Raw genomic sequence first — 26,024 nt, 5'->3', positions numbered from 1 at the left:
TTCCAGCAAAAATCTGCGTTATGTTAATTTTATGCATCAGATTTTCATTGGTAGATCGTTGTTAACTACACCACCACTTAATGCATTGCTGTAATGTGTAAATCTGGTTTTTGCGATAACCCGATTTTAATAAGAACAGAGTACCGAATAAAAAATAAATGCACCTAATCGTTCTTGGAATGTTAATAGGCATTGGTTGGCTAATTTGTGTTTCCAGGAAGTAACTTTATTACGCGCCCCGATTTGTACTACTATGTTGATTAGTTCTTTAACATTATGGAACAGATATTCGTAGAATTTTTTATACCGGATATGTGTATTTTTAATTCCTTTATACAGGAATCTTGATGGAGAATTTTAATTTCTTCGTATTACTTCCGTTAAGTGTTAACTCGAGCAATTTATAGAGGTTGAGGTTAATAAAAGGTGTTGTACACCCTATACGCATACTGGATAGCAGGTACAATTCTGAATTTTATTCTTTCAAGTTTATTATATCGTAATCTTCTTTTAGGATCTCGGTTATGTATTTTTTATATAAATGAATTTTTCTGCTTACATATATGTCAAGATATAGAGAGTACACTGTAATTGTAACTCTCGACTGGAATGAAAATTTCCAATAAATGTTCTTTTTTCGCAAAAACAATTATGAAAATATTAAAATATTTTTGCAATATATTTACAGTCGTGTGTACTCTTTGCATTCCTACCATTGCCCTGAAAAAATGTACATAAATTATGTTATCGTCCGCCAATAGTTCTAGATTGGTTTTCGCGAACAGAGGAATGGAAAAATGAGAAAGAATACTTCGCATTGTTCACCATTACCATAAAATACGTATCTTTTAGAAACAAAGATATTTCAACCATCTTTTCGGACACTGACAAATTTTTTTTCATTCTTTTTTATAGCTCTAAAACTTTCGACTATATTCCATTAACATTTGTCGGGGCGTATTTAACCAACATTATGTGTTTAGGGCGGACCCTGTTTTGTAAAAAAAAAAATTCGCAGAAATGAAAAAAGAAAAAAAAGTTGGAGATGCCGGGGATCGAACCCGGGACCTTTAACATGCAAAGCGAACGCTCTACCACTGAGCTACATCCCCTCTTGGGTGTGACGACTCGAGTAACGTAGGAGTAGTGAGATCAACGCATGCGCGCGAGAGTCGGGTTCTTGTTCTCTATACGAAGTCGTAAACCATCGCGATTCCACGACGACGAAACGAATTAATAGCGCGGCCTTTCGTTGCCCGCCAAGAACCCAATAATTTCGACGGAGAGACCCGAGCCTCGACCGTCGCGCAAATCATTTTTAGCCACGGGAATGGCCCATTGTGATTCGAATACACTTTATGCGCCGCGTTTACGACCGAACGATCCCACCTGCAGTGTCGCGTATCGTTTCCGTTCCCCCCGGACGATTTATACATTTCCTACGGTTACGAGGGAAGCGATACGTATTTATTTATTCATTTATTTCGGCTACGAACGGGATTAAACTTGCGATACGATCGAATTAACAATCTCGTACGATCCCGGTCATGAGTGTCCAAATCATTTTCGATCATTTCTCGAAATTGTTCAATGGCGAATATATTCGAGGAACGCGCGACTGTTTGGTTTTCGACAACCAGAGTTTATTCGGCTATTATTTTGTGCTGGTATATCGAGAATCGACAAGAAATTATATTAATAATTATTATGTTAATTATATTAATACTTATTTGCAAATTTTAATTATAAAAGTTACGAGATTATACATATGTATAGGTACTATGTAATGTTATGTATATATGTATATGTATACTTATTAATAAACAAAATTTACAATACTTGTCAGATGAGATCGTGTGAAACTTAATTACTTAACGTAAACATTGACAAAAAGTTGAGGCCCCCTGTACCTTGTTACGGTTAGTTACGAAGCAGTTGGTCACGTTCGCGCAGCATATTTTCTTTTAGATCGGTTCAGCTGAAAAACTTGCACCTCAAATCCAATTTATTTACCAACATTCCGCATTCGATTGAATTATTTCACAGAATGTTACGATTCGATTCGAATTCAAATTCCTAAGAGTTTTCGTATTTCATATTTCTTCAAAGTCGAGCATAACCTCTAAATCGTATTAAAATCGTACATAACCTCTAAAATCGATCGTAATAAAATCGTACATAACCTCTAAATATCAGTTACGGACGTTTCGTATTTGATAGATATCAAGATGTGTTTTCACAAAGCCTCGAATCATCGAAGATTCTCGAACGTTGGCCACAATTGTCATCGATCGTTTACCAAGAATCGTTTCACAGAGAGAGAGAGGTGTGTTTTGTCATCATGGGACGAGGAAACGTGCGCGGACGCTGGCTGAATGAAATCCGCGCGAAAGAATTTCCGTTCATTAAGAGCGTTCCAGTTCCCGTGCGCAAGGTATCGCAACTGTCGCGCAATCGATGTGTCGAACACGCAGTTACCGAAAGTATTTACATCGCCGATGGTTTTTCTGCGATCGTTGCGAATTGTCGCGAACTTTTTACACGCGCCCGTGAACGTTTCACCGTTTCCCACGCAGTCTCGTTCCGATGATTCACGAAAGAAGTTTTCTCAACCTCTTCTCCCTTTCTCTTAGTTTTATTTCCACAATCGATTAGTACGGACCTTTCTTCCGCTACTGACCACCGATTTACGCAGTTTTTTCGTCCTTTGAAGTCGTCGTCGCGATAACAATGATAATGGTTTCAAACGATGGTGGTTTTATTTTTTAATTAATTTTTCTAAACTTACTTTATCGCAAAAATACATAATAATACATAAACACATAGTATGTATTGGAAAACAAAATTCTAGAGTAGATTATATATTGCAGTTAGTTCTTGGAAATGGAGGGGGGTGAAAAATTTGACACCGGACAATTGCATTTCTAAATGCCGAGTTTTGCTTTTCTATTGATTATCACTGTTACGTAATTTTTTATTTTTTTTTAAATCATATTTAATTTAATCTAATTTTTTCAGAGATCGAAATACTGTGTTTCGGTAAAATATTAGATTACACGGATTATTGAAACGAAACAGTGGTATTTTTACCACTGTTACTCCGGCTTCTGTTACTGAAAACACTTAGAGCGCAAAGGGTGAAACGGGCTGCTCAGGGAGGACAGTGATTAGGCAACCTATAACGAAGTTGGTCCATTCGGATTATTTTCGGAGCTCTTGTTCGTTAAAAAAAATGCTTAGCACGGTAAAGCATGTTTATAACCTTCTGATTACGTTTTGAATATAAATAAAATATTTGGTTCATATCTGGGTAGGTACAGTATGCGTCCGAGAAGAATGCCACCAGGGTCGAAGAATTCTTACCGTACGAGCAGAAAGTCATTAGCTTCTGCACCAACTAAAACGCCTACCCGAAGAAGAAGAGTATTTATTTCCTGCTCGCACGGAAATAATTGCCGGACCCCGGCGGCATTCTTCGCGGGTGGTAACAGTACACGTGTATTTCTGTTAACACTGTTGGATTTATATTTCAGTTTCGAATTTTTGTCTCAAGATTTGATTTAAATTCGAACAAAATCGGTCTACCGACATCGACGGCCAACACTTGTAGTATTTTAACTATTCCGATATACGTCCATTAGTTTTAAAAATTAAAAAAAACGTATTCGATAAATTTCAAAGGGAATGAAAATTTCGCACAAAGAAGTAAAATCAATTTTTCCTCTATTCCTCCTCGTTTATTGGTTCTAGAAGTAAAACTATTGAAAGAGTTAAACTTTCCAAGTTAAAGGTTCCAGTAATGAAATTCTTCTTTCGTCTTTTCCAAAAAAGAAGAAATTCTATCGAGTAAAATATACATCGCGTGCGTGAAATACATTTTCTCGAGTCGGAATCGTAATTACGTATCTATCGTCGTGTAAAACCGCTACGCGTAAAGCCGCTACAATATTTTCGTCCTGTAATTTGTTGGGTGGAAGCTTCACGGACTCGCGCGCGTAATGGATACCGGTGGGGTGAGAGGGGGGCGATCAGCGATCCACGGGCGGCACGATGCTCGCTAGGAACGCTACGATCTGGCAGTCGTTCTCCGATCGACATCTGTGAATTAGCAAAGCAAATATGAAGGCAAGCGGAGGGATAATAAGCGCGCCACGAAACGGCAGAATTAATGGCAGCGATCTGGAGCCGGTGGAAACCGGGGAACGTCGTAATCGCGATACCCTAGCGAAAAATTCGAGCGCGGAGTCGTGGCCGTGGTTCGAAGCCCGCCCGGTTCTTCTCGGACCACGCTCCCCGTATAATGCGCTATTGTTGTTTCCGCGATATCACCGTGCAACGAGAATGGAATAACGGCGAAGAATCGGTTGGGTATCGTTGTCGAAGCATCTCCCGGTAATGCGCCGCGCGCAGTAATTCCAAGGGGAGGGGGTGTGACTCACTATCCCCACCCCGTGCGTTTCTTCTTTCCTTCTTTCATTCGTTTCGCGCTCGTCTCGAAGACTGTGTGCGATCGGGCGCTGCATCTATCACGGTCCACGATTCTTCTTTTCTTCGACGCGCCATCCTTTCTTGGATTAAGGAGCTATTCGCGTCGCGAGAACCCTCGTTTCGTAAGCAGCTCGACAAAGGACCGCTTTATTCCCTTTTTAAACGCGCTTCTGTACGCGCGCAACGTACGAAATGTAGAAAGATATTGGTATCATCGATCACGCGTTCCGTTTCTTCCAAAGGTCCGCTTTCTTTGGAAATTTGTCCAGCGGAAGCGAGTCGGTCTGTCCGATTCTCGCCGGCGACGGAACCGATGGACACACAGAACGGTTCAGCGGAGACGGGACGTTAAAATAAGCTTGATTCTCGGCAATATTTTTATAACGTAAAATCTCGATGTTCCCAAATATAAATTTTTTCTTTCGCAACACTTTCCTTTTTAACAAAAGAAGTAATTAATATTATTCTCCGTGAATGTACTCGTCGACGGCAAGTCTAGCATTCTTTTTACGTCGATCTGGAATAAAAAATCAAACGGAGTTTCATTCGTAATAGAACTACGTATCGTACGAGCCTAAGTTCTGTTAATGGTAATAAGCGGTTCTGGAATTTCGTCTCTCCAACTCGTCCTCGTCGCTTCGATAAAACATTGTGCAACCTTCGCGTATCGATAATCAGATATACGGTGATTCTAAATTGTATAGAATTTACATAACGAACAATCCGTTCGAAATAAACGATACCTTTCATCGTCGGACGGATACAATGAATTTTAAAGTAAATGTAAAATCGTTCCAGTTTCAACGAGCGTGTTCTCTCGTACCGACAACGGCTCGTTAATTATCCAGAAATGCCCTCAGCGTGCGTTTTACGCAAAAAGAATCGGAAATGATCGATGGTATAAATGCGGCTCGTTACGGCGACTCGTTTCTCGAGCATAATTTCTGTCGGAAATGCGAACGGTAGCCGATCTCCGCTACGAATCGTATTAATAACGCAAAAATAGCCCCGAGTAGATCGATAGCCTCTGGCGTTCGATCAAGGTGGAACAACAGGTCGTATCCTCTCGTCGACCCTCTCTGACGTAACTTATAGCGATCGGTGCGTAACGTTAGCCCTTGGGCACCCGTTACACCCCGACATATGGCGCGACACGTGCGATGAAACGACCGGTCAACTCGTGCGCACGCGCTACTTGGTTCGCGTTTCTTGCAAAAATTTCCAGATGGATTTTTCACCGCCACAACTCGGTCCCTTGAAAGCACAAAATGGGCTCAAAAACTCGATACGAAAGAAATCGTTTCGTCGATCGTTATTTTGAGTAAATACACTGGATTATTTGATAAAAAAATGTCCAAGAAATACAAGTTCGCGTAGTATCGATGAGCCAAAAATTAATCTTTCTTCGAAACCTCTTTTCTTGGTACAGTTGGTTCTTGGAACCACTCTCCTACGCGCGAAAGAAGAAAGGTACGCCTTTCTTTGACCGCCGATACAGAGTACCCATAATTCTTGTAAAATTAAAAAAAGTAAATGTACAATATTTTAACAATGTGTCTTTAAATAATTGAAGTTTTTTTATCGATAATAACGAATACATCGTTATTCCCATTGATATATTTTCAAAATTGATGTACTTGTGTATACGAGTGTGCCTGCTCGAGGATCGAGGATAATTTTGTTCGAGAGTACCCTTTGACCCCTTCTGCTCGATAAACGTAAAAGATAGCCGTTGAATATACGGTAGTATAACACGAAGTCGAGGAAAAGGACACTAGTTGAGCGAATCGGTCACTCGCGGCAAACGTTGGCTAATTGTTCTTCATCGACGCTTCTAGGGCTGCCGTCTCTTCTTACGTGGCGCGGCGTTCTCTTTGCCGTGTACTCGACGAGAGGCTAACCAATTAGCGGAGAGAACGTCTCCGCGAAAGGATTCGGCACAGCTGTCGCGTTGATGACCCTTCGGAAAACGCTCAATTTCGTTGGAACGATACCCTCCGTCAAAGGGTGAAATGTAATTGCGAAATAATTCGATGCCACGCGTCGCGGGAAGAGGTCTCGAGTAGCCGTGAATAATATCAACGATCGCTTGCAAGAATAATGAATTCGTTCCAATTTTTCCGCTCGACGATCGACCGGCAAACTCGACTATATAATTTTTACCTTATGACGCGTTTTCTTTACTTTCTGACGCGCGAGATGGGAAAGTAGGTGACGCGATCGAGACGTACTTCGAAAAATTTTTCTCATCGTCCAATCGTACTTCGACTATTCAATTTTCGATTCATTTTCAAAGTATACCGAAAACCTGTCTGGCGATATGGGGCCCGTTTTATCTCAAATACCAGCATTTTTACGATTGGATACGTTGTACGATTGAAATGATTTTACAGTTGAAAAAATTATACAATTTACAAAATTTTACAATTGAAAAAATTGTACAATTGGAAAAATTATACAATTTATAAAATTATACAATGTATAAAATTATACAATTGAAAAAATTGTACAATTTACAAAATTTTACAATTTACAAAATTTTACAATTTACAAAATTTTACAATTTACAAAATTTTACAATTTACAAAATTTTACAATTTACAAAATTTTACAATTTACAAAATTTTACAATTTACAAAATTTTACAATTTGAACAATCTTACAACTTACAAACTTGTACATTCGAATACAATACTATTGCTCGAGTGTAAAGTTTCAAAGTCGAGCGTAAGGTCAACGTTTAGTTTTCTCAGGTTCCAATCGTCCCCAAAAAGTGTTATATTCGCCGTTACGAAAAATTCTCAAAGATGGCCCCAGCCTCATCGGCGTGGATGTAACCCCTTAAGGTCAGTTTCCACGCGGCGCGAAGTCACGACTCTCGGTTGCCGTGGCGTCGAACGTCGCTAACAATCGTCACGGTGAAAACCGCAATGTCGGCATGTTGTCATGACGCCCCGATCACGGACGCCGCGTTAAGAGTCGTGACTTCGTGTCGCGTGAAAACGGGCCTTTAACCTCGCCAGAGTCACGACACTCGAGAGAATAAAGAGAGAGAGAGAGAGAGGGGAGAGTTTTCAGACAGTGGCGAAGGTTCCCGATGGCGCGTGCCGTCCCCTCCCGAGATAGCGATTCCTCCTCGCCTAATTCGTTCCGGTCCAGCGTGTGTCGTAATTGGTTCGGTCGGTGATTAATCGAGAGCCCGTTTCGCGGACAATTACGGAACGAAAGCACACGACCGTGCACGTGTGCGGTTACGTGGGGGAGGGGGCCTCGCAATTAGTCACGTTGCGAAGACGCGTGCGGCCCGATCCGCGAGCGGATACCGCTTTAAGGGTTTTCCGTGTTGCGACGCCAATGGGGACCCCGCGAAAATATCACGACTCGGTCCTTTCGCGACGTACCTCGACTACCGTTCGTTGATCGATGAATATTCGATTTAAGGGAATTTTTTACCTTTGGACCCATGTTTCAATTATATGTAAAAATTACATACACGACTGGAACGATGAAAAAGCTTTGCTGGCAGAGAGTAGATATACGATTGTTAGTACGCGATTTAGATTATACCGTACATTGTACTGTACAATTATCTATCTCAACGGTACAAATTGTTTGGATAGTACTGTTTCCAGTACTGGAAAGTATTGGTCGTTATTTCTCATCGCGTAAATAACATCGCTGTTGCAAAAACGCAATTTATGAGCGAAAAGACGGATTCCCATTGCGTCGTGAGAATCGCTCAGGGGGCATTCTTCGTAGCTCCTCGCAGTGCGTGCGCGCACTCGTTGACCGTGAGCTGCATGCGCACGCAGGCTCCTCCGGCAAGAAGGAAAACTCCGAACCGGACGCAGGAACTTTAATAATAGCCTTTCGTTCCGGGAAGTACGCGAAGAAAGAACCGAAAAGAATGTTACTGGAACGATGGTAAAAATTTTCATTCGTTCGTTGCGAAAAATCACCTTTTTACCGTTCCAATTTTAATATTTTTCCGTTTAACTGTTATTCGTACGATTTGGCCGATCTCTGTGGACGAATTGGTCGTTTCAATCGTCGAGTTGGTTTCGTGAACGGTGTGGGTCGTCGAAGTGGTTCCGCGTAGTGACGAGAGATGTCATCCCCGTCGTCCTTGAATGTCGACGAACGATTCCCCGTGCCAATCGATGACTCGATCGACGGAAACGCGTTTTTCTAGTTAACATGCAGCCGGGTACGCGCAATCCTGTTAGTTTCGCGGGTGCGTCACCGCCAACGCGCGGTTGACTCAGGCCAAATGGACGCGTGGAATTAATCCTGAATCGTCAGGGTCGAGATACGTTCCCAATAAGAACACCCGGAGATTGGGGACGCCGATGCAACGGAAATTTCGTAACGGTGGATTAATTGGCGGGCGAGGGCCGTCTCGAGATTTCGGAGGGTGAATCGCATCGAACAGTGGTTCAAAGGCGGAAGAGAGTCCAATTTTTTCAATGTTGAGAAACGATTTTATTTAACGCAGTTTCATAGTAGGGTAGTTGACGTACAAAAACCGATAAACATTTTTGAAAAATGTCTTACAGTTTACGAGAAATATTATGTCAAAGTTGAAGTACAGAATAGTTGGAAACAAATAAATAATAATAAATTTAATGTTAAGATTACAAGTAACTGATAACGTTTAATGGAAAAAAGTTTTGGTAATTTAGTTATGTACGGCAAAACAATAACAATTTTGTTATTGTTTTTGGTAGAACACAAATTTCACAAGAGTGAAGTTTTATTCGACTTTAATTAGATGTAACTATACATATTTTATATCATTTCACACGTTTAGCAACTGTGCCTCAAAGAGTTAAGGGAATAAAGTCTCGTAGCAGCAGTACATTGATAAAAGTAGGTACTGCTTTGAGAAAATATTGAAGAAAAATTATTCCTTGAATTGATTTCATTTTTATTTTATTAGAAGAGGGTACATTGTAGATTGTTTTAAAAAATTGTTGTAATTGTATGTAAGAAAATATGGCCGATGGATTAATTTTTGTACACGAACCGTACGATTCTAGCTCCAATGGCACCTTCCACAAACGACGATGTTATATTTTTATTTATCTGGATAATTTCCGTTTTATCGCATGTAAAAAAAATCGTCTCAGAGAGTGTATCCAATTACAATCTCCCGGGGAAGACCCTCGATGAAAGGTGAAACGTTGAGATTTGAAACGAAATGTTTCTGGTTTATTAAAGAAAAAAAAAACAAACCGAAGAATGTATATTCTTTAATTTCTCGAACCTTGGCCGTGGGTCCATTTTGACCCATGAAATTTTTACGTCACTTTCGTTCTCGTTGACTTTTTTTCTCCTCTTTTACCGTATATTTAACGATAAAACGATAAAATTGTATCAAAGAATCGAATAGAAAATGTAACGATAGAAAAATTAAAAATTTGTAAATGTAACAACTTAAAACTTCAATCAAGAGTTCAGGTCGGTACCGGTATGAGTCGGTAATTAAAAAAATTTTTTAACGCGCGTAGAATACAGCTATCGTTAAGCATTGTATATATTAATAACGCTTAAAAAAATAACGAAGGACATTTGAACGTACAAAGAGAAAGGTCGCTGGCTGAAGGCGTCAAAGTCATTTCAAGGTCGCTTACGTCGACTGAGTACAACGATACGAGCTCTCGACCGTATCGGACGGTTTGTTGGATAATTTGAAAAATGTGAAAATTTCTGTCCTTTGACACGTGTGGTTATTCGAACGTTACATCTGAATCGAATAAAGTGCGCAACCGTCTCTCTCGTGGAATCAATGTTACTTCTGGAGTTTCGCAAGGCTCGTATTTGACGAGAAACCCGTCATGGTCTAACAAAGAAGTACTCGTCGCACGAAAATATCGTTTCCACGATGCTTGCTCCACTTGGGAAAAATTCCAAGCCTGTGTAACGAAGACCGACGTTTTTTTTTTTGAACGAAATTTTCGTACGTCACTCTACTTCGTCACCGTGTCGATAAATTCGAAAAAAAAATGACAATTTCATCTCTTGATTTCGATGGCAGGAAAAATGTCGGAATTATTTGTTCGGAACGGTCAAATATTGCGATAAGTAAACAAATTTTCTCAGTATGGTATTTATTCGAAATTTCAAAATGTCGTCGATATCTTTTTCAAAAGGTCTATATATTTTTATTGTCACGATGAAATAATTTATTGTTGTTCAATATTTGCATTCTGTACGCACATGTATGCGCATTGTATAGTACGCCAGTGAGAAGATTGCGTCTGGAGTTACAACCGGTGCTATTCGTTCAGGGACCATCTCCTCGAACACGGAAAAGATCCGTGGATTGGTCGGCTCCTGAACGAGTAGGACCCTCCACAATTTCTGACGCAATATTTCCGCCTTCTTTCGTTCGATTTATATTTCCCCCAAAACGATAACGTTTCCGATATTTACAATAGCTCTTGCAAAACCAGCAATTCCGACTGACTTTTTACAATATTTATTTCCAATATTTGCAATAATTTCTGTAACAGTAGCGAGTTTGATCAATTTCCACCCGATGCTGCGCTTTCGCAATATTTACTTTTGATATTCACAACAGGGCTACCGTCGCAACGAATCAATATTTATTTCCGATATTTAAGTGAAACACAAATAAGTTTCGAAAGAAAACTGAATTAAACTGAAGAAATCAGCGGACAGAGGGTAAAAAGTCAAATTACAATAATACATCTAATTTAAACACCACAACTTCGTTACTTTTACTTTTCAATTTTACTGTTTATCTAAACGTGACCGACCAGTCTGCTCCGGTCGTTTTTTTTACACACATATCCGACTCTTTTCCTTCGTACACGCTTCTCACGCGTTCTTCTCTCACTTACTAACGCCATCTCTCCAAAACGAAATTACCAACGCTTATCTTCGACATCTATGGTAGCTCCACGCTCGAACAATCGTTAACACGTTACGTCCCGTTAACACGTTAAACGCCACGCCAGTTTTCTATACTCGAGAATGTTAACACGTTAAACGGTCACGCCAGTTTTCTATACTTGAGAATGTTATTTTATAGTATTACCAACGAGAGTAATGCTACTTGAAAGTTAACGAGTATTAGAGTTCGTGTCTTGTAAGCGCTTTAGAGAATCGTTGTAACGTTGTAACGCCCGGTCACCAGGGGGCTACCGTAGCGTTTAACGCGTTAACATACTATACGGCAGGACTACGCTGCGGTGACCGTACGGCACGAATGTTGGCACGCGAGAAAAGCGTTGGAATTTCCAGCGCAAAAGCGTTCGAGAGTGGCGAAATACGTTCACTCGTGTAGCGAACGGTGGCGCGCAGAGAAGATCCACCGAAGATTCACGAGGTCGATGACGTCAGGGGCTCGCTCGGTCGGGATCAATCGGAGAGTCAAGTCGCGATAATTGCGACAATCGTTCGGGATGCTCCCCAACGAGACGCTTAATTCCGCTCCCTCGTTCGCGGCGCAGCTCTCTTTCTCCGCGCGACTCTCTCTCGCCTTTCGTTCAATTTACGACCACTCGCGGCTCGCTGTTTACTTGGCGGTAGCATCGACGAATCGACAATTGCGCGACGCCTAGTTTTATCATTATCGTTCGTTCGTAATAATTCTCATTGGAACGAGCTCCGAAATTACTGCGACAATATTTTAACTTTGATTAAAATAATTTCTTAAAATACTAACAACACGTGTACCTTTATTTTTTTACGTATTAGACATTTTCGATTGCCTCGCGAATACGTTACACGCGGAACAAATGCATTGCGCGTATTTACCAGTCTCTTTACGCGATATTTTACAGTAGAATGGGTCGTCTGACTATTAACGGTGCATCTGTACGTATAGTATTTGTTCGAATCAGCGATAAGTTCTTGTTACAAAATCATGGCTATAGTGTACGATAAAATAGACTAAATAAACTTTTGATCGATGCGTAGTAGTTTTCAACTCGACGTAAAGGAATCTAAAATAATTGAAGTAAAGTACGAGGAAATTTAACGGACCTAAATGTGGCTCGATATAGCGGTCTAACTATCGTAGTCGTTTTCGATTGATTCTTCATCGAATATATGTTTGTAAAGAGTGTACAATAATATTGACAAATTTCGTGACGATAATGTACCATTTATCGTATCTGTGAACGCGTAAAAATATTTCGTAATGAATAGAACATTACGTATACACATATAGTATACATGTAAGATGTCTGCAACTATATTCAACTCGAATAAAAAGAATCACGGGTGCTTTGTTAGGGGCCAGTGTGGACGTGGAGTGCACTGTCGGTTTACTTTTCGTTACGAACGATATACTGGTCTGTAGGGCACTGGCAATGCGTTGACACCTGCATTATAAGTCAGTCGGAGGGTAGACAAACGCTAGCGTTAGGAGCTACACTGTTATTAAATATTTACGAACCATGTTTGTCAACCGAGGTCGATTAAACGTCATCAGCCCACTGCAGAGTTAATACACGGAAGCAGCTCGTATTTCCAGTCATTGAGCATTTATCATTCATCGGTACGTAACGTTTTAGAACTCGTTTCAAGTCCTCTTTGCTAAGAATTTTTTATTCTACAAATTGATGTTCGTAAACAGTACAGTGGAGTAGGAGTAATGTTACACGGTTAGCAAAAATATCTTGTTGGTAGAAAACCTCGCTGAACTTACAAAAATGAAATAATTAAATATTATGAAAATGAACGTATGAAAATTTTGAAAGATATTTTTCTGAAAAGGGAAAGGAACTTTTCGTGATTGAAAATGTGATTTTCTAATTGTAAACGAATTGTAAATTAATCATACCGACTTGATATTTTGACGATATACATATTTCTAAAACGTATTTTCGATCAATGCAAATAAGAAGAAAAAAAATATTATATATTATTTTTCGCGTACGAAATAAAGAGGTATGGTAATAATATTAATAAAAAAAGACGATAACCAATATGTAGTTGCAAATTCGTATTGTACAATTTTTTATTTATTTCTTTGGAACTACTTCCTTCAAAAATTAGGTTCTCGGTACCTCGTTAACCACATACTTTTATCGTGTACACTAATGTGGTTTGTCCCGCGTACGCGCGTAAATAAATAAATAAATAAGTAAATTATTTAAAAAATATCCAATTCTCGGCTTCCAGAAGACAAAGATCGAGTTTCGAATAGAAATTCTAACGAATTTCGGGGGGCCATCTTGGACACTCGAGCAGGGCTGTATCTAGCTATTTTGGGGCCCGGGGCAACGATACACGGTTTGCATAGTTATCGTTGAAAAGTTTTTACGCATAAATATGCACATCACGAGAGCACAAATTAATTAATTCGTTTCACTTGCAACGATGCGTCCGTGTGCCTCCTATACCTCGTTTGTCACGCTCCTGGATCGAAGTTTGAAAATTAGTGACGCACAGACTGGAGGAGCAGAGCTAATCGACGGTCGTCGGAGCGCCGGTCATGATATCGATTAATTTAACAGTGGTAAAGAGGTTGGAATCGGTTGTCGCGTGAGAGTGTCCGGTTTTTTATCTGGCCACATTGGATGGACGACTCGAGTTTGTTGGTCCGCTTCCTGGAGCGAAGAAAACGAGTCGAGAAAACGACAATCGACGAAGAGTAACCGAACAATTATTTTCGTTTTATGGTGTATCGGTATATCGGAGAATTTTTTTGTTTATTTTGTACGAGGGGGGCACAAATCGATCGAAACTACCCTCGTTGAATCGTCGCTCGATTCTCGACACTTTTCTTGCAACCGTGAATTAGTTTAGTTTACACCCAGGGCTATCTTTTTTTTATTTTATTGTTTCGTTTTGTTAGTTTCTTCATCGATATCTGAAAGTTCTGAAAGAAATTTATTGTTAGGTTACTCGAAGTCATTTTCCAGCTGGGATATCAATTTTTTTTTAATTTTTGTAAAATTTTGACTTTAGAGGCATCAGCTTGAGGAGATTATAAAAGAATTCGAAAAGTTATTTACGTGCACCGGGTCAAGTTACAATTGTGCATTGAAACGATGTTATTAGAACATAAAATATTACACATTTTATAAAAGATTACTGAATTTTTTACCGTAAAGTTACAATGTTAACACATCGATGACTGCATTCTCTGATAAATATGTAACTTGAAATGTTTGTTGAATTATTTAACAAACGATTGACAATATTTACAAGAGTGTATGGTATTTGACCACAATTGCCAGTTCCGCAATTTTGACGAAATCGCTTTGCAAAATGGCTACCTCTTTTTCCTCATAAATTGGTCGATGATGTTATTGAAAAGTGATTTCAAGTATAAATAAGTAAAGTGTGTGAGTAAATAATTTGTTTTCGTTGCAAAAAATGAAAAAAATGTATACGTAAATATACGTAAAATAACATTTTATTCGAATACAAATTATAAACACAATTGAAAAGTTCAGTGCGCAAGCGTCGGGTGTGTCCGTGACGAATGGTTGACAAATAAAATATTTTATTAAAAATCAATGACCGTGTTCGAAGATACCTCTAGTAATGTTTTTAGCGCGATACTCTTGAAGTAAAATTTACGAATGCACCGTGGATCGTTCTCGTTAACCCTGGTTTTGCCACGCATGGGTCATTTTTGACCCAGGGATTTTTTCGCACCGTTCCTATATCGTTACAACTTTCCTTGAAGTCTTTCCAAAAGTCGCGGTGAAAAAACGAAATTTTTCCTCGAGATATTTGTGCGAGGAAGCTTACGGGTCCCGTTTGACCCACGCGTGATCTAAAATCGTTGGCACCGCGAGGGTTAACGACGACGAACGTTACGATTTGGAAAACGTTTCTAATCCCGTTTTCCCGGATTCAGATGGAGAACCAAGGCTTCGAGGAGGAGCACCAGCCGAGAATCGAGGGTGGTGCCTTCTCGCGACAATCGTCCGGTCACGAGTCGCGCAAGTACTTCCCGCCTCCGAGGATCGATCTCCTTTCCGCTCTGTCGAGCTCGGATAGCCACGTGTACGAGGACGTTCTCCCCGTCGTCGAGGACGTGTCGAAACCGGCGTGTCCGTCGTCGGCCCAGGATACACGTAGATCGTTCGATGTCGTCGATTGCGCGTCACGGGAGGATGTGTCGGATCGGGAGGACATCACCGGTCTACGGCGTAACCTGACGCTACCGTTTCGTCGCGGGAACGATCACGAGAGTTCCGTCGCGAGTTGTTCCGTTCGTGTGACGAACCGCGAGAAGAACGTGCGTCGAGAAGAGACGGAGATCGACGAGGACGCCCCGATCGCTACTCGAGCCCAGTCGATCGAGTCCAGACCGAACAGGAGACGCCGGAAGAAGGACTGCAAGCACTGCAGGAGCAAGGCTGCCGCCAAGGAGCACGAGACGGACGACAAGGAACGCGCGGAGGAGTCGACGAACGTGCTAAGAAGGAACAGGGACAACGAGCATCAGCGGCCGCGAGATTCGGAGAGCCTAGAGGAGACCAACCTGGGACCTAATACGGACCACGGTAAACCCAACGACTCGCTAACGATCTACACGATCGCGGAGAAAATCGGGCAAGTCCAGAACACGGTGACGCTGATAGAGTACGAACGGAATCACGGCCACGCGACCGAGACCAACAACAAGGAGGACAGGGCGCTGATCGCGTCGGAGAAGAGTCGAGCCGGGATGAGGGTGAACTCGATCTACTCACAGGATCGCTGGTACGCCAAGGAAGCGCCGATATTCTTCACCGACGTCAAGGAGCACGGATCGTTTCAGGTTAGTGCGGACGCAACACCGAGTCTCTCGCGATACCAGCTAGGAATGGATGGGTACACGCTTCTTGGCTCGGGATAATAATATCTCGAAAAAGGGGACACCATCTCTCTGGGTAGGAACGATGACGATATTTCGAATTCTTCTATCGCGATACGGTACGTCTGATGTCGAGTTTTTACGCGTAGCTTGGACGCACGTGTCTTTGAATTATTTGGTAGATTTTCATGGAAACGTTTTAAGGCGGAAAATAGCGGTGCACTTCTCTGGTACGTACGGTCGGAATTGAGTCAAATTTGGACGTACGAGAATTTTAGGAAGAGTTCTTTAAATTTTCTCGAGATCTTGGCCTTCTTTATTTAGTAATGGATAAAGTTGTTTGGAAATACAAGAAGTCGATCTGAGAGAAATATTTGTTAAAATAAATAAATATTAAAGTTGTCGGAAAGAAGTTTTACACAAGAGAAGATCAAATACAGATATTAACATTTGTTTCGTATTCTCATTCGTAGAACATACCGGTACAGGTTTACCGAAAAAACTTGAGACACCTTGGATGCATACCGTTGGAAAGATCATTCCTCGAACTCGTTGCGCGATAGAAACACTACTGTTATGGAATATCGTAGGTTGAAACAAAAGTGCAAAGTATTTTCGAAAAAGATTATCCAAAATAAGTTTACATCTTAAACGAGCGAAATTCACCTCGAATCGTCCTCGAAATAATGCCACAATTTCGTTTGATTGTTCGTGCCAACTTTCTCGATGCACTCTCTACGAAAAATTCTTCGAAACAATGCCACATTGGTGTTTCATTTGTAACGACACTATTACATTACAATTCTTCGTAACGACGACAGGTTTTCTCATTTTTTTTTTTACATCGAATACATGTGCGATGTTCCGAAGTGAAGTCACAGTTCCACTGCATTCTGTTACGTCATGCTTCGAACACAACTTCGAGATGGAAATTCTGTGTACGCGGACGGATCGTAAACGAAGAGTTGTTGCAGTTCGGAGAATAGAATAGGTTAAGATTGGCGGTTGTCACTGCACGAACATAGTACGTGTATGCGCCACTAGTCGGCGCATTCGAGAATAGATTTCTCGCGAGAAAAACTGTGCGAACCATAGCATAAGTACGAACTTTGAGCGAAGAAAAGCATACTTACCTGGCGCAGAGGTTACCGTGATCAAGAAGGCGGTTCCTCCAGGGCGAGGCTTTTCCATTGCACCACGGTTAGGCTGACCCTTGCGAATACCCCTAATGTGGGTATCTCGGGCGTATAATTTTTGGTAGTCGGGACTGCGTTCGCGCTGTCCCGGATAATTCAATTCAAATAAAAATTACTATCTTCGGAAAAAGTATCGTTGATTCTTTAAAGTATAAATAATAAAAATTTGGGGTTGGAAAAATGAGTGAATTCATCCACTAATTTACAAATACCGTCAACCCACTATCATCGAAGAGTATTTGGATTATAATAAAATATCGATATTTTTTAAAATTCTTGCTCGATTCTAAATGAATCTCACTGAAGATCTCCGAACAAAAAAAAAGTAGTTTACTCGTATCTTAGCACATATCTCTACCCCCTGCGTATAATATTCCCTAATAATAAAGATTTGTCAATTTTATAAAAACCTATCGTTGGGAAATCCATTAAAATTCACCGATGACTTCGATACATCGATTTGCATGTTTCTTGCAATGGTAAACCACGTGGCAAACCCCATATAATAAATGCATCTATTTTTTTTATAATAATAATGTCCAAGTTTTGGCTGTGTGTTCTACGACTTTCAAAAATTAATATTCATCGCGGTTGGCGCGACGGGTGTGAAACGAGACGCTTTTCGGCGTAAGGTGAGGGTAAATAAAGGACGAAACGAATGGTATTCGGTTTCCATCGGCGCTGTCGCTAACCCATTCTTTGAAGTCGTCCGAGGAGAGAGAATCGCGTTGACGATTGTCGCTCTGAACTCTGTGAACTAGCCGACCTGAAAATTCGTCGTCTACGGTCGTGTTAATCTTAGAAATAGAACGGAAGGAGGAAGATTCGAGAAGGCGAGACCGCTCGTCGAGACGAGAGCTAACCCCCACTCCCCACCACCTGTGACTATTCAGCGCTTCTCGCAATGAAAACAGTGGCTTGTTTTTTCTCGCCCATCTTCTCGCGACCTGCCTCGACTCTTTGTCATTCTTCTCGAGTCGGAATCTCGGGTCGACGTAACCTATAATTTTCGTTCGAATCTGGGTCAAAGATCTCGACGCGATTCGTCTCGTACATAGCGATGGAATCGAGGACCTTACAAGCAGGTGTAGATCTTAACAGCGGAACCTCGATTATGTTTAACGATCAAGGTTTGTGCAACGATCAAGGTAATCGATCCAATGAGAAGGAGCTCGCGTTTCGAAACGCTACATTTTCACTCGTTCGCGGTATAAATATATTTTCATTATGCACTTTCATTTATTGTAAATACATATAAGAACGAAAATTAGGTTATCACTGGGAATAATTATTATTATATTAATTATCGCGCGGCTGAAACGTTAGATGGCGTACATTTACGTGCAACCTAAATACGAACGGCTATGAAATATGAATATTCCGTCAACAGCTCTGCAAATTTAGAGATTATCACGAATTATCGATCCACGAGTTAATATATTATTATTCGTTAAACACGTATCGTTGCATTTTCAGAATAAATTCCAATACGTCTAACCTACGAGTTGCACGAATCACTGTGAAATAAATAAATAAATAAATAAATAAATAAATATATATATAGTTTAAAGTAGGTTATCACTTCAAGGGTGACACTATTATTTATTATATATATGTACTATTGCATTCTGAGAATAAATTCCGGGGTACGTGTAATATAGTATGAACACAAACGCTACGAAATAGAAACCGTCAGCAGCTCCACGGTATTATAACTTTACAATGGGTTAGTAATTCATTCGCTGTCGCGTCGGTCTCCGGTAACATTCGACTTCCCATTCAAGCCACGTTGGTATTTCGTTAGTTCGAAATAAACCCTAATCGTGTAATCTTGTCAGAAATAAACTCTAATACTCGCTAACTTCCGAATAACGTCAATGTCATTGGAAATATTCTGAAAGGTAAATTTCTCACAAATCCTATTTAAATTTTTAACTAGAACATGCGTATACGTGTTTGTAGTTTATTCAAATGTTTTCGACAAGAAGATTACTATCCACTTAAATAAATAACATGATTCAATTTTACCTTTATAGCTTGTTACGACTACTTTTATCTTTGCAACAATGTTTATTTAATTAAAATATTAATTTTTTTATTACGCACAGTGTAAAGTTTTTTGACAATTATTTAAATAACGTATAATCGAAAATAGTTTGAACGAAGTAGTGTTTGGACTTATTTTCTACGAGAAAATCTTGCCAATGTATTGGTAATACTCTGGCGAAGATCTGTCGGACAAAAAAATTTTTATTTTCATTAATAAACGTCGGCACACGTATCTCGTCGCTCTCGGTCGACAGTTGGCAAAAGTAGGTATTGCGTACCGACCGTCGAATGGAAAAGTTACTTTCCCCGGTTATATGAAATCCAACGGGTGGACTAAGTTTCATACAACCGGGGAATATTGTATTTCGTTCGACTTAGAAGCGTTGTAAGAATATTACAAAAAAGGTTGGGAACCTCTAACTGTTCAACTATTAGGTTATTCGAAAAGTTATTTGGTTTTTTTTTTTTTTGGTGAAAATAAAACACGATTTTTTTAGAGTGTATAAACATTTTATTAAATTATATATTCTCCATTTTGGAAAACGAAATGACTTCCCGAACAGCCCAATATTTCGCTGCTACATTAATCGATTATAGGAAAGAGAAAAAATTTAACAAAATTGTCAACAAACTTGTGTATTCTTTAACTAGAGCATCTGCATGAAAAATTGTTACTTGTAATCGAGTACACTCGAGCATTTGAAAGTTTAAATAGCGCCATCTATCGTTTCAGCCGTGCAACAACTAGAAACTTGTTCCGAGAACGAAGGGGATGAGTTCGACGTGCCGTGTTCTTCTGATACGAAGTAAGACACCCCGTGTACACACGAGATACAAGATAAACGTTGTGAACAATGTTTTTTCATATCACACGAATCGGAGGCTCGTGAGTCTTCTTACTACTTCCGTGCTTTCAACGTTATCGATTCAAAGTGGAATAAAATCTCAGCGCAATTAAATGTGTAAATTAAAACAAATTTCGAGTAACGATTATTCGTACAAATCTTTCAACTTATTTTGTAGTTAAACGTATACTTTGTAGAGAATCGAGACCGACTTGGACATTTCTCAATTTTTATCTTTGAATTAGATTAGATAGTCTGTTATTTTTATTTCGTCGTTTCAAAAAGAGTAAGAATCGTCACGGTTGATAACTCTAATCCAGTATACCCGCGAATCCAACGCCTTGCATTGCCGACAGAATTTTTCACGCGTTTCTTAGTACAACGAAAAGTGTACCGCAATACGATTATCCCTTTCGTATTTCGTACATATTCGATATTATCGACGAGTAATATCCTACTTTTTTTACTTAATATACTGATAAAGGTATATCTTATACTTTTTCAACAATTTTTGTTAATTTCATTCGTACCTTTATTCTCTATTTACGCGCTTACGTACCGCGTGCACTTTGTATTTTGGTTAAATGCTCTTAGGAAACCCTGTCGGAGACAATGTAATAAACGCCCTCTGTCTCTTTCCCGTGGGTGCGCGCGCATGCGCGCGTTACTTCTTTTTTTTTCCTGTACCAAAGTTTCTATCTTCTATGTTATCTAGCGTTCGGATTATCCAAGAGGTACGCGATTGGTCGCGATCGCCGCGGCGATCGGAAGAGACGCGAATGATTTCACCGGATTTATAGATTAAATTTAGAACGACGCTTCTAACCTGTCAACGCCGGTCTCCGTGGCGAACGGTCTCCTCGGGCAGACGCGAGACTCTCCGTGCGAGGAAGCCGCGCGTTCTCGGTTTCTGGCGTCTGGCGTTCTAAAGGAACAAAACGGAACGGAAGTGGAAAACGTCTATCTATAGCCAGACACGATGGTCGTCTGCCTGCGCCACGCCGCCACGCTCGAGCCTCTCGTAAGTGAACGCGCGCGAATTCCAGCGGAAGAAACGCGGCGCCGCGCCGCGCCGGACCTAGCACGCGATCGAGACCGATCGACTTGTGAATCGTTTCGAAGAATTTATCCTTCCATTCAACCAGTGCTACCGATCGTAACACCACGAGATCACGGACCCCTGTCATTCTCGACACTTTTTACCGACTACTGCCCGGGGGTGACTCTTAGCGACCATTTCCATGTAACGAATGTTTTTTGTTTCTTTTTAAATATTTTTTAAACGCTCGAACGAAAAATCAAGGCAAATCCTTTCTTGGGAAATTCAAGTACCTGATGTACTTTAACGACCATTTTCATGTAACGAATGTTTTTTGTTTCTTTTTAAATATTCTTTAACCGCGTGAACGAAAAATCAAGACAAACCCTTTTATCTTAAAGATGTTTCGGGCGTGGAGGAAATATACAAACAATAAACAAAAAATCAACTAATCTCCAGAAATCGAGATCTGTCGTTGCGTATCAATTTTTAGAACGAACCTCGCGTTCATTGAAACTATAAATCAAAAAGTTAGAAATAATCGGTTACAATTGTTATACAATTTATTATTGTATATAATGGTCAGTGACAAGAACCTTATTCAAAAGTTTCCAATCTACATTTCCCGCGTGAGCGCTTGAACCGCGCATTTTGAAGTCAGGGTCACCAGTGACCCAGCGGCGTTCAACGCGTCCATCCGAATACCCGTTCGAATGTAAATCGACGTCGTTTCGATTAAAATTCGAATCACACCGAGCTGGAAGAACGATCGAATGGATTCGTTGTGATGGAAATCTCGACGATCGTTGATTCGATTAAAATTCGAACACTAGGTTAGAAGGACGATCGCGGTCAGGTAAAGCGCCACCGGGAGCTGTAGGTAGTCAGTTCGACTCGGACCACTGTGACGGTAGCCACGCTGGTTTCTTACGCGCCTAAGCCTCGAAACGTGAGCCTAACCGAGAGCGAGCCGGAACTCCGCGGTTGCGTCGGTCCGAAGCAAAAAATGTACCTTCGTCTATGATTTTGAGGAACGCGGAAATCGGATCCGTAAGAACGCGAACACGGTTACGAGAGGGTCTCTCGTGACCTTGAACAACGTTGAACCGAGTGCTCCGCGAAGATGCGAACCACCGGTGGCTCTGGTAACAATTTACAATCCGTCCGTTCCGTTTACGAAACGTTAGTGGCTGGTAAACGTTGCCGCGTCTCTGTTCGCCGAAATTGATCCTCGAACTCTATCGTGACAACGGATAGGCAGCGAGAAACGTCAGTTCGAAGAGAATGCGGTACCGATGGCTGAACTTCAGGTAACGATCGCAATTCGAATACTTGTAGCGTTTGCATTCGTGGTTTGACTTGGTCGCAACGTGTCGCGACGATAATGTCTTTATTGTACAGTACGAGAGAAAAATATACGTGTACAGATCGGTGTAAAAGACAAGGCTCAGCTGCTATGTTATTAAGTCTAATTCGTAACGACGACGAGGAACGAGTTGGAGATTCACGAGCGTATGTGTGTAACTGAAGTTGGATTAAACTGAGTAAGGATAATTCTCGACGGAGGTCTTCATTGTATCGTTGTTACGTTTATTTTTGTCTTTTTCGGTTTTCACTTATTGCGATTCGATCGTTGACGATTTACGATCGAAGTAGAATTTCATTGATTAGTATCGGTATTTTGGAAATTTCCGTTCTTTGTAACAAAATACGGGGTAGGTAGCAACGAGGAGAACGAACGAGATACACCGAGAGTAACCGAGATACAATAACAACAAACGAGCTTCGAGTTTCGTTTCGGTGTCACTCACAGATGTGAAATAAAATTTTTTATAGTTTGCATTGTATCTTTGTGGAAGTATCGTGGACGAATTTACGAGGTTCTGACGATGGAAATGAGTATAAACACAACATACTTTGCACTCATTTTCGTGGAAGAAATTTCTCCAATTTATCGGTAATACTGTGGCAAAAATGTAAATAATAACTAATATTGAAAACACGATCTTCGTTAAGGGATGAGAATATTGTCTGGAATTAGTCGCACGAGTTGCTTATATCTAACAAATACGGACAGTGGAAGGTGTAAAAATTGTTGCTTACGTATTAATAATCAAAAATAATAACCGTATCGCCGCAAAATGTAACGTAAAGCCAACAGCCTCCACCAGATACATACTTTTCTTTCTAGTCATTTAATTTCCAACCGTACACAATTTAATTGCAAAAATCATTTTATTTTCGAATTCGCAGTTTCGAAAAAAAATCTTTATTTTGCCTTTATCTCTTGAACATAAATATAGACCGATATAAAGAATATTGTTTGAAAATTGTCAATTGGAGGAGTGTTCCTTGTTGGTCCTATTCACCGAGTAAGCAAATGTGTATATTAACGAAAGAATCGTTATTCGTATCTTAAAAAATTCAAGATTATTTTAATTCTTTCTTCTATTCAAAGAAGACTATGCTACCTTATGGTCGAAATGTCCTGTGTACCGCTCTTGCTGGTGAAAATAAAAAAATGGTAAGCATTTTCTGTTGATTCTATCGTTCGATATTTAAAAAGAACAAAGTAATACAATTACAATCTATTACTTTACGATTCGAAGAACCTTGTTACCGTTCCATTTACCTGTAACGATCTTAATTCAGCTTAAAATAAAAATATCATAAAGCAATTGTCAGAGTACATATTATCGTTTCACAGTGATTCATGCCACTCGTCGTATGTAGGTTAAATGTACCGGAATTTATTCTCGATACTAGCCGATATACGCCATCTGCGTAACTACGGGTCAACTAGAAACTTGCCCGAGTAAGAAGGTGTTTAGCATATCGATTCCCCGTAAAGGGAAAGAATTAATGGGCCGGTACATTTTTTTTATTCGCGTAATAAAGTAAACGATTTGCGTTAGAATAACAATAGTTTGTCTTTTCCAGAGGGCCTATTCCCTCCCAGTGCGTACGCAAACTCCGTCCTCTCAAAATCGCGTCAATTTACGTCGAAGCGTCAGAGGAGAGCCGCCTCCGCATCCTGCCAGACTGCGCAAACATCGCCACGGTTGGACGTTGCATTTCGCGCGGCCTCTCGAGGCTTCCGGATGCACCAGATCCCTCGTCGTCCTGCTGATCCTCGTTTTGACGCTTTTGGGAATAGGAGCTGCCGCCCTCTACATCGTGTTCGGTAAGTGCGTGACTTTTCTCCGTGCGAGGACTCTTATTTCCCTCTCCACGCTGCGCGTGCTGCACACGCATACACATGCTCGCGCGCCCGAAGAGATCGCGCAAGTCACGTTCGAAGCGAATCGTTCGCTCGCCTCTTCGAGCAATTAAGCGTGCACGAACGCGCCGCGGCCGTGTCCAGTCGACGAGCGAGAACGACTCGCCGAGGTTTAATTCGTCGAAGCGAAGTAATTGCAGCAACGAGATGAATTTAACCGCTGGGTCAACAGTACGCTTTCCTCGGCGCGCTCGTGCTCGATGGACCGATCGAGTTAAGGCGTAGTCGCCCAGGAAGCGCGCGGGGTACGTGTATGACGAGAAATGGCAAGAGGCGTTGACCGTTTATTTCCCGAGCAACGAGGTTATTTCTAGCCGGCAAACTTCGACACGGCGAGACTCGGTCATTTCTTTGACAAAGCCGTGGACAACGGTTAACCGTCCGAGGCTTTCTTTATGCGGTCGTTTACTTCCGTTAATGTCATAGGTGTCTCGCGATACTTTACAGTGTAGGATGATGTTCCAATGGAAACAGGCCGTCCCGATATCTTTGCTATTTTAAACAAGAATAAGAAATATTGTTACGCAAACGTTAAATACGATCATGTTTTTTTTGCAGCTGTGAATGTGCGAAGGAGATTCGAAGTCTATTTTGAAATTGAAACGAAACGTCCAGTCTCTTGCGATCGAATTATAAACTATTAAAATACGTTTAGCATAAAACCGACAGTTTGCAAAATAATCAGAAACCGAAGCGTTCGAACTGCTGCGTCTTCGCGTAAGTTTGACTCTCTAGAACATAAACAAAGAGTAGGCTGTATTTTAACGTTGCTTTACAAGCTGAATATAGTACCGCTTGTTGCAACAACGGATCTTGATCGTATTAAGTTCATAACACAGTTTAGAAGATTCTTAATTTTTTTGTTTTAACATAAGTATATGTTTCGTTTTAATTTAAGTATACGACACGGTCCTTAATCACGAATAATTGTAGTAAGAAAATTAAAAACTTTAAAATATTAAATATTTAACGTATCGCTAGACGATAAAGTCGGCTTCGCGCTACGATGCACCGGTATGCCGCAGCACGTGGTTAAACGCATGTCTTTTAAGTTATCAGGGTCGGGATCAAGTTGTGACAACCTGACAGGTGAGTAGATGCAACTTGAACGTTATAGACAGGCTGCTATAGTGAGATACAGTTAATTAGATCTTGAAAAATATATTACACTTGTATCTATTTTTACTAGTTAAAAATAATGTTTACCTTCGAATCTCAACGCTTCCACTCACAACAAAATTATTGTCATCATATTGTGTTATCCACGAAGCCATCCAACTGTAGTAAGCTTCTTCATATTATTTCAAATAGCGAAGATATTAAGACAGTCTATTTC

At 40.6% G+C, this 26,024-nt stretch overlaps 1 protein-coding gene and 2 non-coding genes across 4 annotated transcripts in view; 2 read left to right on the top strand and 1 right to left on the bottom strand.

Annotated features, from left to right (window-relative positions):
* LOC143146583 (uncharacterized) overlaps positions 1-26,024 on the top strand; it is a 42,589-nt gene that overhangs the window by 12,782 nt on the left and 3,783 nt on the right. For both annotated transcript variants that reach the window (XM_076311012.1, XM_076311011.1), the window contains exons 2-3: positions 15,335-16,243; positions 24,349-24,592. In XM_076311012.1, coding sequence (XP_076167127.1) covers positions 15,335-16,243; positions 24,349-24,592 — 1,153 coding nt within the window. The remainder of the gene's footprint in view (positions 1-15,334; positions 16,244-24,348; positions 24,593-26,024) is intronic.
* On the bottom strand, positions 1,041-1,112 carry Trnaa-ugc (transfer RNA alanine (anticodon UGC)). The gene has a single exon. It is a non-coding gene; the product is annotated as a tRNA-Ala (tRNA).
* LOC143147729 (U1 spliceosomal RNA) lies at positions 17,405-17,566 on the top strand. The gene has a single exon (XR_012992335.1). It is a non-coding gene; the product is annotated as a U1 spliceosomal RNA (small nuclear RNA).

The sequence above is a fragment of the Ptiloglossa arizonensis genome, chromosome 5, assembly GCF_051014685.1.
Source record: "Ptiloglossa arizonensis isolate GNS036 chromosome 5, iyPtiAriz1_principal, whole genome shotgun sequence".
Classification (NCBI taxonomy): Eukaryota; Metazoa; Arthropoda; class Insecta; order Hymenoptera; family Colletidae; genus Ptiloglossa; species Ptiloglossa arizonensis.
The sequence above is the reverse complement of the archived record's forward strand: the minus strand, read 5'-3'. Positions and strand labels throughout refer to the sequence as shown.